Genomic DNA, 15,776 nt, shown 5'->3' with positions numbered 1-15,776 from the left:
TACACTCCCTCTCCGAGGTCTCTTAATTGCAGGGGATGACTTAATTCACCTCCCCACCCCCAAGCCCTGCTTTGGGTCTTAGTACAAGGGTTACGATACCAGACACAGGGCGAGCTTGCTGTATCTGGCAGTGTCTTAGAGTTTCTCTCCCACTCTCACAGCTACGAAGCTGACTGAATGTGAGGTAGAAACAATTAGGATTACAGGCATCTTGATTATAAACATTTCAGCCCTGCCTGCATCATGCCAAGCAGCTGTAAAATTAACTCCTATTCACCTTTCACCACTTACCAACAAAATGCTTGAGTTTATTTCTCACCAGATTTTCTGAAGTGAATAGAATGAATGTGGAGAAGAGCATCATGCTCTTAAAAACAAAATTCCACCAAGATCTCCTGTGAACCATACACCACACCGAGCATGCAATATGAGCCCCAGCAAGCAGAAGGCAGCTTTCTCTTAAATGGCAAAGACTACGGATTATTTCTGGTTACTTTTTTAGGAATTAAGTTACAGAATACATAGAAAAGTACATACCAGTTGTGGACAATATGAACAGCAATTACTAGCTACCAAAGCTGAAGGTTTTGGCTTGTTTGTTTAAAGCAAAAAACAAACAAACCAACCAACCAAAAACCCCCGCACAAACCAAAACCTAACAATCATAACCAAGACTTAATCAGCAGGTGTTATTTTCTTGAATTTGAGTCACGAGTCTGTAAATCACAACCACATGAAAATATGTGAACAACTGTGCATATCTTGTAACACAGAAATTGTTTATCCTTGATCTTCTGGTTTATTTGTGTGATTTCCAAGGGTTTAAAAAGCCACTGCCTTTTTAAAGTGAATCTAGGACAGCATCAAGTGAATGTATGAAGATCAACACCATATGTAAGTTTTTGCCTTGGAACCAAGTAAGAGCTATTTGCTTGCTTGGAAGCCAAGAGATGGTATATTAGCTTTGACATACAACTGGTTGAAATGGAGATTTTTGTTACAGATTCTGTAATTTTCTTAAGGAAGAAAACAACAAAAAATATTTTAAAAAGTTAACTTACGGTAGGTATGCAGACCTTTTAAAAATCATATCCTACTTACGTTCTGGCAAATTTTCTTGTTACTTTGAAAAGCAGGAATTAATATAATCGGTATATGGAAATGTTTTGATAAATCAACTAGCAGGGGTTAAAAAAAATAGTTTAAATTGTAACCATTAAAATTTAAATGTTTAAGTCAGATGCCCAGATTTTACAATGTCTTTCAGTTTTTTCATTTTAGAACATCTTTAAGATATAGAACACTCCACAAATGCTTTTGTGAATGAAATTTTTATTTACACACTGTATCCAGAAGCAGATACATAAATCCTTATACAATTATTTTTCAAAAATGTGCAAGAAATTACTATAATTTCGTTTACAAACCAAAACACATTAAAATCAATGGACTTTGGATAATTCACTCTGTGGTGTGCTTAGTACAAATAGCGCACACCAGGTCTGAAACAGAGAAAAGTGTAAACTACAGCAATCTGGATTGCAAGTATTAACTTCATGGCACTCCATCATCACTATAAAAATTCTTTAACCCAACATGTATTCATACAAAATTCTTTAAGAATTTTTCATTATCTGCGTAGAATTTAGAACACTTTCCAGATACAACGCCATATTTCCCATATTATGAACTACCATCTAGCCCGTGTTTTATTTATAAAGAATGCTTGTCATTTTTATTATTTGCAGTCATAAAAAGATTTTAAGAAACAAAATTGGCAATCATGAATTTATCCATAGCTTAGCTCAGAATTTGAAAAGTTCGGTAACAGAGAAATACTTCTCAGCAGAATCATAGCCCATATATTGCTGGTATGCTGTTTAAAATTTATAATCCCAGTATTCACACAGATGAAATGCATCAAAACAAAAACTGCACAGGTTTCACTTAGCCCTACAATCGATATTCACAGAAAGAAATTGGCTTGAACAAAATGTAAAGTCAGCTCATCTGAGAACAAAGAGTTTAATTAATAATTGCATTTCTGATCCTTCTGACAGAAAAACATTTTGATAAAAAGATGGCATTCACTATGTCAACAGCAGGATAAGTGCTATATCCTTCAAAGTGATCAAAGAATACAAACCACTTTCAGTTGTTTATAACACTGCCTTACAAAAGAAAAAATAAAACCAACACAGAGAAAACGGTGCAAATTTATTTTTCTATTTCCAAATATAAGGTGGTGTTTTACTCTTTTAATTGGTAAAACAATCTTATCAATAAAGTCAATCATTTCAGATGCTCAAAAAACGAGTTTTATTTCAAAGTTTCATTTTCAAAAACATTTTTCCACAATTCAATTACATAAAAAGCATACCTTTTGAACCCTTAAACTCTTGTGCTGAATAAATAGCCATATTTCTACTCTATAAGGATCACAGTCAGTTAGCTTTTATTCCTAGCGTATCTACTTCCAAAGGCCCCCAAAATATCCTCAATCATGTTCCTTTAATTTGACAAGGACACTTTGTTCCTGTAATTTTCACGAAGCGGAAGTCCACATAATTTTTGTGGTTACTCCGAGTACTTCTAAACTGTCTCATAACTAAATGTTACTGTGTTGCTTTTATATTAATCTTTATTATAATAAGATTGTAAGTACCTTCAATGTTTTCAAAGTCAATTTTCTGGGTTCCTTCTCCTGGGTGGCCAGTTACCTCACCATGAAAAAATACTGCAAGGTTCTGGTTAATGAAATTTGTAAAAATAAGTATTTGCATCTACTTACTACCGTTTTAAAGTATTTTGAGCTCAGTAGAAATATCACCACCATTTTTTATTTAGAAACAAAGTGCTATGTGGTTCTCACATCCTAGGTGACCATCACTTTACAGTGTTCCTTTTGCGGAAGCTTTAGAGGGGGGCGGGCAATGGCAAAGTTAACGACCAGATTAAGTTTGCAGATGAAGAACACAGCAAGGAAGGCAATTCAAAAACTGGAAAGCTGAACCAAAGCGGTTGGTTGGTTGGTTGTTTTTTTTAAAAAAATAAAAAAAAAATCAAACCATATGAGTGAACAAACTGAAATTTATAAAGGCATGGGCAAAAAATTTAGCAAGTGTGTTCTTGCACTTTTTTCAATTCAGCAATAAGACCAGGATATTACAGCTTCAACTATTTAAGTTTCAATGCAATGACTGCTAAATTAATGCATGTGGCATAGTATAAACATATGTTTAATGCATTCAATAGTGGTATTAAATGGCAAAGAAAATATTTAATATACTATAATCTTTCAAAGATTCTGTAGAATGCATAGGCCCTCTAGCTTGTACGGGAAAGAATTTTTAAAGTGAAGAAAACGCCAGAGGTTTTCTTCCAAAAGTATGCATCTGAAATCCATAAAAATGATTTTCTTTTTCCTCCCCACAGACAGAATCAGAACACTGTACCATACAACAGGTTATTGTGCCTTTTTGAATAAAGTTAGTGATCCTGATTCAGGGGGCGGGGGAAGTCAGTAGAGGAAAAAAAGAAAACAGAATTCACACTTGCATACGCATATCTCAATGGCAAAGCCAACAAATTATGCATATAGACTGCTCTAGATTTTTTTTTTTTAAGTTTAAAACTTTATTAGACTAAAGAAGAAATCCTTATTCTCCCTCCCTTAAAAGCAAAGGCAGCCTTTATCTACCTTTGATTTTCCTTTTTTTTTTTTCTTTTTCAGTTAAACATTATGGTCAAAAAATAAATTAAAAAAATATAAATTTAGTCTATCAATTCAGGCAACCCAAGATGTAGTGCTATCGCACCACCTTGCAGCAATACTGTATTCATTACTAAAGACTCATTTCAGGGGACAAAAGGCTAGATTAAACAAGAAGAAAATGACCTAAACAAGACAGCTGTATCAGAGATGAACAGCCTTTTTCTAAGCTGATGTTTACTGACTATCAGCTCCTACCAGAGATGGGGAAGATGACATTCGAAAATACTAAACAGGGAGGCAGAGGCAGGCAAAGCAAGCCTCCTTCCCAAGCCAGCCATGACCCCTTTAGCAAATGACTCACAAAAATGATAGAATCACGGCCGGGGCGGGGTCGGGGAGGGAATATAATCTGAAACAAACCAGGAAAATGCCATGTATTAACCTTGCATGAAGAAAATATTACGGTGTAGAATCTGTACTCCCCACTGAAAGTCTTTTTTTCTCCCTACAGAAGGTTAGAATAACTGTAAGCTTTTCAAATGCCAGAATCTTTGACAGATATAAACATTTACTTAATTGACTTAATTTCATATGTCAAAACATATTTCATGACAGTAAACTGAAACATTTTCTGCAGTCAATGTATATCCAAACCTCTTTTCCCCATAATTTGAAAGGCTATGAGAATAGACCTTTAGAAACGCATTTTAAGCATCTTCCATCAAAAATGTTACCAGTCCTGTTCCTTCCTCCCCAAAGGATATCCAAAAAAGGAGAAAACAATTCAAAGAACATTAGTGTATTACTGCATTTCTGAAGTGAAAAGAATGCAGAAAGTTATAAAATTTCAAGTAGTTTGAATATATATTGTAGAATTCATCCTATCAGAAGTTTTACCCCATCTCTAAAATGGCTTATCAATTAATGTTTCCCTAATAACAATTCCTAGAGTTTTCCTACAAATCCAGGATATTCCATGGCCCCTCCCTGCCCTGTCCCCCAAGAGGAGGTAGGAGGGAAAAGAACAGAAAGAGGGGACCTGGTAGGTGTTCATTTATTTAACTGATGACATGATTTTAACGGGTAATATTTGACAAGACCCCAATACTGCAATTTCCTTATAGGTACTACACATAACTTTCACAGACTTCTCTTTTTTAAAGGCCATTTTTAGAAGGACAAAATACCAAGACAAGAAGGTGGTTGAACCAACCTTCTCAAACACAAAATAGCGTACAGACAATACAAGGCTTAGGAGAAAGGCCAGGTTATTTTCCAAAGATATGCCGCATAACCTGTTCTTATCACACAGCTCTGTCTGTAAGTTCTACATTAGGGCATATCTCTATAGAAATTTATAATTAGGATACTAGGAAATCATTTTTAACATAGATGTAAATTCTGTAATTTAGAATACCAATATGTTTTTTATCCACGATAGTTTTTCTCAAACAGGCTATTTTAAAGGAAAAAAAAAAATCCATTCAACAAGTTTCATTTGACTTTTACTTATGGTTGAATACACATGAAATGTGCTTTCAATGCATAAAAATCACAGTGGATAGCAGCAAAGGACTTGGGGGAAATTAAGGAGAATTTGATCATTCACATTGTGATTAATCTGCACATTGATGAAAGATAGCTATTTCACACTTCTAAAAATAAACTTGAGATCATTCTTTCAAAAAAAAAAAAAAAGGCCCCCCAAAATACACAAAAAACCCCAAAACAAACATAAATCCAAATGCATTACTTTTCTTTTACACACAAAAATGAAATATTTTTATGGCAGCAAAAGATTTTGATAATAATGAAAGTCTGTAAACTGTAATTCAATCTCTTTTTGTTGTTGTTGTTCCCAAAGTGCAAGATGCAAGATTCCCATAAGCTTTCAGTAGTGCTTTTCCTGTAAATAATCCTTCATTTTGTTTGGCAAAGGCAGTTTCTGAATCAGGTCTATTCTGGTGTACTGACGTATTACAAAACGACACAGGTATTGTAAAGAACGCACCTGCATAAACCGAGATACGGGATTTGTCAGTCTCACTGGGTAAGTTGCTGATCCAGGCAGCCGGGATCTCGAATAGCAGAAAGCTCCATTTTCAGAGTCCCTGATTGAATGTTCAATTAAGTCAACTATAGATGTATGTCCCTCCACATCTGGTTGTTCATAAAAGCTAAACCTACCATTTGAGTGTTCAATTCTAGTATGAAGAGTTTTTCCATGGGAACGAAAACTCAAACTTAAAAGATAACGATCATCAGAACTATCTCGAACAAGAAACGAGCCATCAGGCACATTAGCTAATTTTCCCTCTGCCTCCCAACGTGTAATGGGGCCCCAGTACCATCCTTGTTTTGCGAGTTTTTTCAGTTCTTCTGTGAGACTTGTCACAACCATAGGACCACTGTTCTGTACAGAATCATAAACTCTTCCAACTCCAGGGGCAGTGTTAGGATCAAAATTCAAATGGCAGCGCATACTTTCAGCCACATGGGCATCTGTGCCATTCAATCCATTGAAGTTCCTTTGGATTTGATTATTCTGCATTGGAGGTAGCAAAGGTGAGAGTGGAGGGACATCACTGTGATTAACTCTTGGGCTTTGCAACATGACTCCTGTGGTACCAATTAATAAACCATTCACCGTCTGGTCCACAAAGATATCTGGTGCAACGACTACATCCTGATCCACTTGGCTCTCTTCTTCATGGAAAGCATTTCCCCCCACTTGAGAAGAAACAGTTGAAACTTCCATGGGTGAGGAACTATCCAGACAGTAACTACGTGATCCTTCCAAAGGATACATTCCCTCATCTAAAGGCACAGTATACTGAATGTAGTCCTGAGGCATTAATCCAATAACTACAGGCACATGTTCATCAATATGAAGATGCAAGTCCCCGTTCTGAGATTCCGTATTTTTTAATGCATTGTTTTGTTCCTGGAACACGTTGTCTGACTGCAAGTCATGGAAGTCCTTTCGAACGCCATTCAGTGCTGGGCTTGGGTTAGAGGAATGGACCAAGGCCTTGACTTTCACTTCCATTTTGATGCAAGTCTCTTCTGAATTTGTAGGTCGAAGGGGCCACGGAGTTGGACTGTAATGGTGATTACGGAGGGAAGTGGATCTCAGAGGTCTTTGAGCTCGCACATCTTTGAAGGTTATTGGAGCAGATGAGGAAGAAAAGGTGTCATCATCTGCAGAACTTACGGATGGTGTGCTGCCTTTGCCTTTCTGTTTTTGTTTTGCTGAAAGCCTCCTTTTTAACGTACCCATTAAGCTTTCACTTTTTGATCTATTTTTGCCTCCTTTTTCATCTTCACTATTGACTTCACAGCTAGCCAAATCTTTACCATAGCAGCTGCCAAATAAGGAGTCATCTTTTCCAAATTCACTTAACGATGGCTGCTGAACCACTACAAAGTCGCTTTCATCTTTACTTTTATTTAAGTTAAAGGACTTGCGAATTGTTTTGAGACTAATTTTCTTCATTATGACAAGTTACCAAGTCTGGCTGATCAGCAGTGCTTGTGGTGATATAGCCCTAACACATGCAGAGCAGCTTCTGCTTCATTTATGTGTTTTATCCAGCCTCATTTAACTTCAAGAGCCATTTCCTGGAAACAAATAAAAAACAATTAACTTCACAAAAGAAATATTTTAAAAATTATCCATAAAGGTTTCCCCCTTTCCAAACAGAATAGAAATTGCAGTACTTAAGTAACCGGCATCAAATAAAAGGAAATACAGAGCTAATTTGGAAACCAATCAGGCTTAAAAGAATTAATCTACTATGTCTGCCTTGGAGATTTCTACAACTTTTTTCTGCTTTTAGCATGCTATTTTTAAAATATACACATACATTACACCACACTTATAGGCATATATATATTTAATGCACATATATAAAATTTTCAAGCACAAAAACACCCCTCTCTTTCGGAAGGCTCCTAAAAATATCCCTACTATAGAAGACAAAACTAGAAGAAATTCCATCCAACAGGATTCCTACATACAGGTTAAACTGTGACTAGTCCTCAAAACATGGTCTTACAAGGTCATACTTTCTTTACACAGGCAAGTTGAGCAATATTCAAATAGTTACATAATTACAAGAAAACTAACGCCAGTCACAAAATAGAGAGAAATTAACAGCAAAGTAACATCTGTTTAGAGCAAACCATTGAAGTCTGCTCCTGAACTTCTATGAAAGAAAAGTGATTTCCACCCTCTCTTTTAGGTATAGAGGAGGTCATATCACAGGCTCTCCTCCCCTAGTACTATTAGGGCTTTTCTTCCTCCAGTATTTCTGCCAAAATTAAGTGGACGCATCTGCCCAAGTCCCAGTCAACTCCTCCCACTTGGCATCTTCCAGAGTCATGTACCCACTCCCTCCATAAATTCAGCTTGTTTTTTTTGTTTGGGGTTTGGTTTTTTGGGTTGGATGTTTGGGATTTTTTTTTTTTAATTTTTAATGTCAATGAGACCTTCCAAAGCAAGCAACTCTGCAGAGAGGGGAAGAACAATAAGACAAAGAGAACAGAGGGGAGTTGCTGCTGCCACAAAAGTAGGTACTACTGTTCGTAGTAGCCATTTTAACATATAGCCATTTAACTCCAAATACATGTTATGCTAACAGCACAAAGTGCAGCAGTAAGCCCAGCTCTAGGTTAAGCATGGCAAGCTGGAGGAATCTAAAAATCTTTCAAGTAATCTTCCAAATATAGGGGACTGAGGGGAAAGTAAAACAGCCCTTATGTATACACTTCCCAACTCTTCCCCCATGGTATCACAATACAAGCAACTGATAAAAATAGTACAATGAACTAAAGTAAGTTTAATTAACTAAACAATATGATTTTCTTAAATAACCATTCAAAATTTGCAAAAAAGCACATAAGGAGAATGATTACTATAACCAAACAGCAGTCCATTGACTATTACCCTTGTCCAGCCCAACTTTTGTGGTCCTCAAGTACACAAAGGCTAAAGGATCCTATCCAAAGCAAACGAAAAGACAATGTGAGGCATCTAAGGCTTCTGAACTTCAAAATACCTTGAAAAATTCTAAATAAAGCCCTGCTGCTGGGGGCTTGAGCCCTGTTCTCATGAACAGCGGAAGCACTAAAGCTTGATTTACTTGGATTTGTATCCTAGTCCTACCTTCAAATTCCTTACACTACCTGCATCACCCTACCTTGAAGACCTGTTTTGTTTTTGCCATAACCTCCGACATTTCCCAAGTATCCATCTTTAGATAAATCTAAAAAGATAAGATTTATCTCTATAAATCTTATAGAGGTTTATAAATCTCTAAATATCTAGAGATTTAGAGATCTAAAGCATCTCTTTAGAGACCCTTCAGCTCCTCTCATTGCCTCTTCTGAATTACCAAACTAAACAGCACTTTATTTTCTCTTAAAGGGGAGAAACAAAAAGGTTTTTCTTCTGCCTGTAAACTGATTTACTTGCCATCAACAAAGAACAAACGTGCCCAAAAAAACCTTGTTTCCTAAACAAACAAAGTCTAAGAACCAACTCTTGCTATAAATTAATATTAAAGCCTTAAAAAACAGGACTAGTATTTTATTAGAAGTTCACTGTTTATTTTCCACTTTGAACACGACTCCTGTGGTACCTGGAGTCCTGTTATCTTAAAAAACATATTCCACTTACACAATTTGAAGATGATACTGAGATATGCGTATGTATTTTCAAAGGTTAAGACACTACTTCTATTTTCCTTTTCTTATGACTGATACATGCCGAACCAAAATATTTCATGTTTTAAAATTAAATATGAGCTCCATACATTTGGAATAATTGGGAAATATTAAAGTACTGAAAACCAAATGAGTAGAATACATTTAGTGGGTTTTATATGCCTGAAATCTGTCATATCAGAATAACTGATAGAGTACAGTAATTAAGCAAAAGCTAGATACACATAAAGGGAAAGTTACATGTCAATTAAAAGTAGACTCAAAATGTCTTTTTGGCCTTCTATTCCTAAACCATTTGGATTTTGTCATTTTACCAATTTACAGTACTCTTTTAATCATATGTAACTAAATGAACCTAAAAAAGGAGTGAAAAATATAACTTCAGGATTCTATGCTGCTCCTAAACTGAAAAATTCAGAGTGTTTGTCCATTTGATAAATTTAACTGTGCTTTTGTGTATTTAGTACCAGAAGCCTGGGAACCCTCATATTAGCCCCACTTGTGAAATCTAACTGCTTCCGACTGACATCCACAAGCTGATACTACTTCCACTTCACCAGTTACCTTTCCTTATCCATGTGGGAAGTACACCATACTGTTTGCAATTCCCAATCCTAAAAACAAGCATGAAAAAAAAATCTGCCTTCTAAGCTACAGAGAAAAACATAAAGAACAGTATCACATTGCTGACTGGGGAGAGAACATGTATAGAGCTCCAAGCTGTCTGGTTCACCAATTCTTTTTTTTTTTTTTTTTTTACTGGTGTGTTTCAAAAGAATGTGACCTAAAATTTGACTGAAGTAACTATGTATCTTCAGCTTCTCCATAACTAAAAAAATAAAAAATGTTGGGATTTTTGGGTTTTGTTAGTTTGTTGTTGTTTTTTTTACAAATGAAAACCCAAAATCTAAAAATAATCTCAACAGATAAATCTCTAAGGCAGCATATAAAGAAGGCAAAATTTTGTACTTTCAGAGTGACTACTGAGCCTGCTTGAGCAAAAAAGTGGTTTATATCTATCTTAGTAGCCAGTGTCTCTATCAAGCAAAATGTATGATTGTCCAAATGCACGACTCATGACTTCTAAAATTGTAACATTTCATATAAAGAAATAATAAAGGTTACAAGTTCAAATGTAAACCACAAACAATATGCATATATCCAGAAGTCTAGCTTATTCATCCAGGAAAAGACAGTAAAATCTAGTGAATGACGGTCCAGGACAAAGCTCTCTCAAGTAAACTGAACACACCTACAGATGAGAGCCAGCCTCTAAACAGGTCTTCCATATGAGAACCACCCTACTTTATGACACCTCTGACACATATTTTATCCAAGACAGGAGAAAACAAATATATCCTGAAGTGAAATACTCTAATTGAGCCAGATACTCTTCCTTCTTTGCACATACTTAAAAAAATAACAGTAATTCTCCACTGCATATTAATGCATTTAAAAGCATTGCATAATCAGACCTCAATATATGATAAATTCATACACTTGCAAGTGTAGAATTTTTTCCACTGTCCACATCTAGAAGAGCTGAAACAGAAGAGCCCAGCATGCACCCTTCCTGGAACACATTAAAATGAGCTACTGAACTTCTTCACAACCCTCAGCACTGCAATAGTTTCGCTAGTATTTTGTACTAATTACGGCATCACTGAAGTCTCCCACTGATGTGCTCTTCCAGTGCCATCTGCTGAGCAGTGAATTTAGACTGCCTAACCAGAGACACCTCTAGAAATTCTGCTGGCAGGTATTTGCGACTATAAACAGACTCTGAACTATGCCAACATACTCCCAAAGCTGGTACACAAGATTACTACCCAGCAAACACCATGGTCCCCTTTGTGTTTACGAAAAATAATCAAAACTAAATTTGCACGCTTCATTTTGAAGTGAAGAAAAACATGTATTAATCACATACACATGTGAAATTATTAGTGAAGAGATTTCAAACTAAAACTTTACACGTGCCTTCTCAGAAATCTGAAGAGCAGGTCACACAATCACGTATTAATTGTTATTACAGTGGCCAGCACCGATTTAAGGAAAACTACGACGGCTTAAAATCAAGGATGGTAAAAATCTAGTTTGAATATTCAACACTTCAGAGCAGTTTCAGTTTGGTGCCACAAAACGGTTTCAACGGACTATAATCACGTTATCTATCTCAATGCAGTGTTTGCAAAAGTACACTGACAAAAAGTTTGATTGCTTATATTTATAGGGCCTTTATTTGTTTCTTATCTTTTTCACACTTTTAGGTTAGGTGCACTCATTTCCAGAGATAAATACTATAAACAATGTTGCCAGGATGCACTGCTACAAAAAAAAAAAAAAAAAACCAACAAAAAAACCCCACAGTATTAACTTTCAGGAGTTGGAACATAAACCACTGTACCAGAAACACAGAGAAAAATACAACTCATGGTTGAATGAAGAATTGGCTTTTAAAAATTTTTCATAAAAAAACCATCTAACTTAGCCTTTCCTAAAATAAATGTTAATCTGCTCATTTATTTCCATAAAGTGAAACAGTGAAGCATTAAACTTTATTTTTTTTTGAACCCACAGCTGCATTGTTCCTGAAAAGTCTGACTATCCATTAGAAATATATAAACTTTATTCTTATACTGAATCATAGTAAGACTTAAATCATTTACAGCTTCAAGTTAAGCAGATATTGCTTCAGAAGATTTAGCACAACTGCACATGGAGCTAAACTGAAGAGAATAACATAGACAGTCAAAGAACAATCATGAAAAATATGTACCTAGAGATTTAGAAGTTCCAACTTGACAAAAAGAAAGTTTTTTCACCATGAGGACAGTCGGGAAGTAGAAGATGTTCCCCAGAGAAGTTTTGTAGTCTCCATCTTGTAGGTTTCTAAGATCCAACCACATAAAGCCTGAAGAAACCTTGTCTGATCTCAGGGCTGAGAGAAGGTTGGACTTGAGACATCCTGAGGTCCTTTTCAAACTCATTATTCTGCAATTCTATGACTTGAAACATTGAGAGCTGTCTTAATATTGAAACTTAATATTTTAGATTTATTTTTAATAAAAATTCATGTTTGAAAATATCTAGAAACTTAATTTCCAACTTCAATGCAGTACTAGAGATTTGTTAACTATTTCTACTGTTGAGAAGCAAAACATTCAGCTTATAAAGAAAATGTAAAAGCTAGAATTAACTGCAAATGGACTCTGTACTATAGAGTGGTTTTCTTCCTTGTAATCACAGCATATATAGTTCAAATTTATTGTATTTTTAAGATAATTATTTATGTTAAGAGAATAACTAAAAATACCTTGAAACTGAAAAGTGTCTGCATTCCTGGGGCATGACAAGCACCAGGTTTTTATTACAGTCAGTTAATGAAGCCTAGTCTAATTACCTGCAGAAGTATGAGGTGGTGTTCCCCTTCTGCCCCCAAACTCTCACTGAAATACATTCATGCATTACTTGGGTGTTTCAAAACAGCATCTTAAGATAACACAGATTTCAAGTGCTGTATTTTAGAAATTCCTAAAGATCTAAATGTATTCCAGAATTCCTAAATCTATTGATGTAAATTACTAACAAGTTGTTCTCCATACCTGTTCCCGTTAACCTTACTTTAATAATGAATTCTCTATCACTAGAAGTTATTTCTTCAAATGAGTAACAGAAAATATTGACTCAAGATATTTCCTTTTATGTACTTGTAGTTTCAGTCTATATAAGCAATGAAACTACACATAAAATACTCATTAAGTAAAGAAAGATTAAATACCTATTTCAAACACCATCAGTTTCTGATAGAACACATACACTACATGGCAGCTTTCAGCTTTCTCACTATACATGCTGTTAGCATATTGAAGATGATGAGGTTTATCCCTTCCTTGAAATTCAAGTAAATTCCTATATCGTATTACTCTGTAACATGAAGAGTCTTTAAATTAACTAATCTAAATTCCATTGCACACTCTTGTGTCTTGAAAACAACAAAAAGGTATACGGTTTTATCAGTGGCTTGCTTGATAACGGATGAACATTGTTTTAGTGTAAGATTGATAATTTTATAAAAGTCCATCCTCTCCTGCATGCCTACTTTTCTAGTGAGTGTGGAAAAGGTCAGATGCACACCTTCATATAAAATTGGAACAAGGTTTAAAAAAACCCAACCAAACAAAAAAACCAACAAAAACAGCTCATAGAACAGTACTTTGTACTCCAAACAATTCAAGAGTACTTAATGTCTCCTATTTTTAAGCTAATTAGTCAAAGACCCAGACACCGAGCAGATATTATTCACCACAATTTAAACTTCCTCCCTCTAAGATTTGAACAGCTGAGGAAAGTATTGTCTAGACACCAATATAATTTAACAGGTACTACACAGATTACAGTTTAAAACAAACAAAAAAAACCCCAACAGTAAGTCATGTCGTTTCTCCTACTTTTTTTTTTTCCCCCCTTTTACAAAGCTTAAAGGTAAAACAGTCCATGGGCAGTGATATTCTAACATCATACAAATTAAATCTAATCACTATTTGCAATCTTTAGCAGAGAATAAACAAGGTGTGCCTTTGGTAATAAGCAAAAAAGTGGGGCAAAATAATAATGAAAACTTAACACAAAGGGATTTTTCTTCACCAGCATTAGTGGAATTAACAGTATGCAAAGCTAGGAACAAAACCACTGAAGAAGTCTGAACACCTTGACTGCTTGTCTCTGGCCTGCTGTTGAAAAAGGATGTCCCTTAACATCTGGATTTACCCGACTTCCCCCCCGCCCCCCGGCCCTTAAAACACTACTTAATCCATGGCTGCTTGCAGTAAGTCCTGTTCTTCTTTCCCATATTTGGTTGCAGGAGAGAATATTTCTATCTGATTGGTAGTTTTCCTCTGGGGAGTAACTGAAGAGTGTTAAATGGCATCTTTGTATTACAGTTCATCTGTGTATATACAGTCTTGTAACTACAATAATCTCATCACTACCACCGCCAAACACAGTTACTAACACTAAGAGTCCTCACCCAAGTTTTTATCTTCCCTACACAAGGATGGCTGACTCGAATGCGCGTCTGCTCCCGAGCTACCACAGACACACTAACCTGGTATATTAAACTGAAATCGGCACTAGTTGATATCAGCTGGTGTCGGCTCAAGAACACTCACAGCATGATGAGCCCAGTACTGCTGCCCTGATGGAGCAGGAAGCTCTAGGGGAGCTGGGTGGATGACAGCCAGAACAGTAACCACTTCAGCCCCTCCTGCTACATCTCTCACCAACCAGGAATCAACACCCAAACAGAGAACAACGCAGACAGTACATTTTATACATTTGATAAAAGACTGGCACAAGTACCACCTTTCATCGCTTTCTTTTAAGCAGGCATCCGATAACAAAGTATACTGCTAACAAAATTTTTCAAGCATGCTGAAAAACTACAGGGAAAAAGAAACCCACAACTTGGCTTTAAGACCCTGATGAACTAAGTGAGGGGGAAACAGCAAACAAAAATAACTCAGCAGATCAATATATACCAAGGCACTGAAAAAAGTGAAACGTTTTTGCTGGATCAAGTGAGAGAAGTCATTAAAGAAACCTGATGTGCGTAGTCTGTGCGCATGTGTTTCATTGCAGGAAATCACATCCACCAAGTGCAAATAAACCTTTGTTTTTCATACAGCTGTGCAGAGCAGACAAAGAATGAGAATAATGCTCAGTCAGGCTCAGTTTTCATTTCTTGCCATTTCACAAGACTGCAGCAGCCAGCCTTGCAGGAGGCTGTCTGTCAGCAAAAATTAAGTTTAGCTTCGTAGGCAAAGGTTAGATTTCCTGGGAGATATGTGTAAGAATTCCTTTCCGAGTAAGGGTCCATCCCACTTGACCATCCTGACAGAAGGCAGATATACCAAAATGTTTCTCCCCAGTTGTAAGGTATGATGGCACCCTCAGCACGATAATGAGGACTTTATGCTTCTCTAAGATATTTATGCAATCCTCGGAAACCTTAATACAGTTATGCTAGGAGTCTAAGAAAAGTGGCAAGACTGCAATGCTCTACAAACCAACTTCTCATTTAGCAATAAGGATCAACACCATGTTCCATATACAGGAGTAATTTCTAAAACAATTTTGCTGTAAGATTTTTGTAAAGTCACCTGTAGAAACCACCATACAATTTACAGCAAAAAATTGCCTTTGGCAAGGAACAAATTCTGTGCCTACTTACAGAACAACAGAAGAGTATCTGAAATGGGTATAGTGAAAATGAAAAGAAGAATGGGAATGATAATCACCAAAGTATTTGCATTTCTGTGTTCTTTTTATGAAG

At 36.0% G+C, this 15,776-nt stretch overlaps 1 protein-coding gene across 3 annotated transcripts in view; it reads right to left on the bottom strand.

Moving 5' to 3' along the window:
* Positions 1-1,320: 1,320 nt before the first annotated feature.
* Positions 1,321-15,776, bottom strand: part of SOCS6 (suppressor of cytokine signaling 6) — a 30,102-nt gene continuing 15,646 nt past the window's right edge. For 2 of the 3 annotated variants that reach the window (XM_054191916.1, XM_054191915.1), the window contains exon 2: positions 1,321-7,336. In XM_054191916.1, coding sequence (XP_054047891.1) covers positions 5,607-7,211 — 1,605 coding nt within the window. In that variant the 5' untranslated portion in view covers positions 7,212-7,336 and the 3' untranslated portion in view covers positions 1,321-5,606. Of the gene's footprint in view, positions 7,337-12,221; positions 12,451-15,776 lie in introns of all 3 variants that reach the window. The other variant, XM_054191917.1, reaches the window with a different exon arrangement.

The sequence above is a fragment of the Rissa tridactyla genome, chromosome 2, assembly GCF_028500815.1.
Source record: "Rissa tridactyla isolate bRisTri1 chromosome 2, bRisTri1.patW.cur.20221130, whole genome shotgun sequence".
In the NCBI taxonomy this organism is placed as follows: domain Eukaryota; kingdom Metazoa; phylum Chordata; class Aves; order Charadriiformes; family Laridae; genus Rissa; species Rissa tridactyla.
This window is presented reverse-complemented; position numbering and strand designations above follow the sequence as displayed.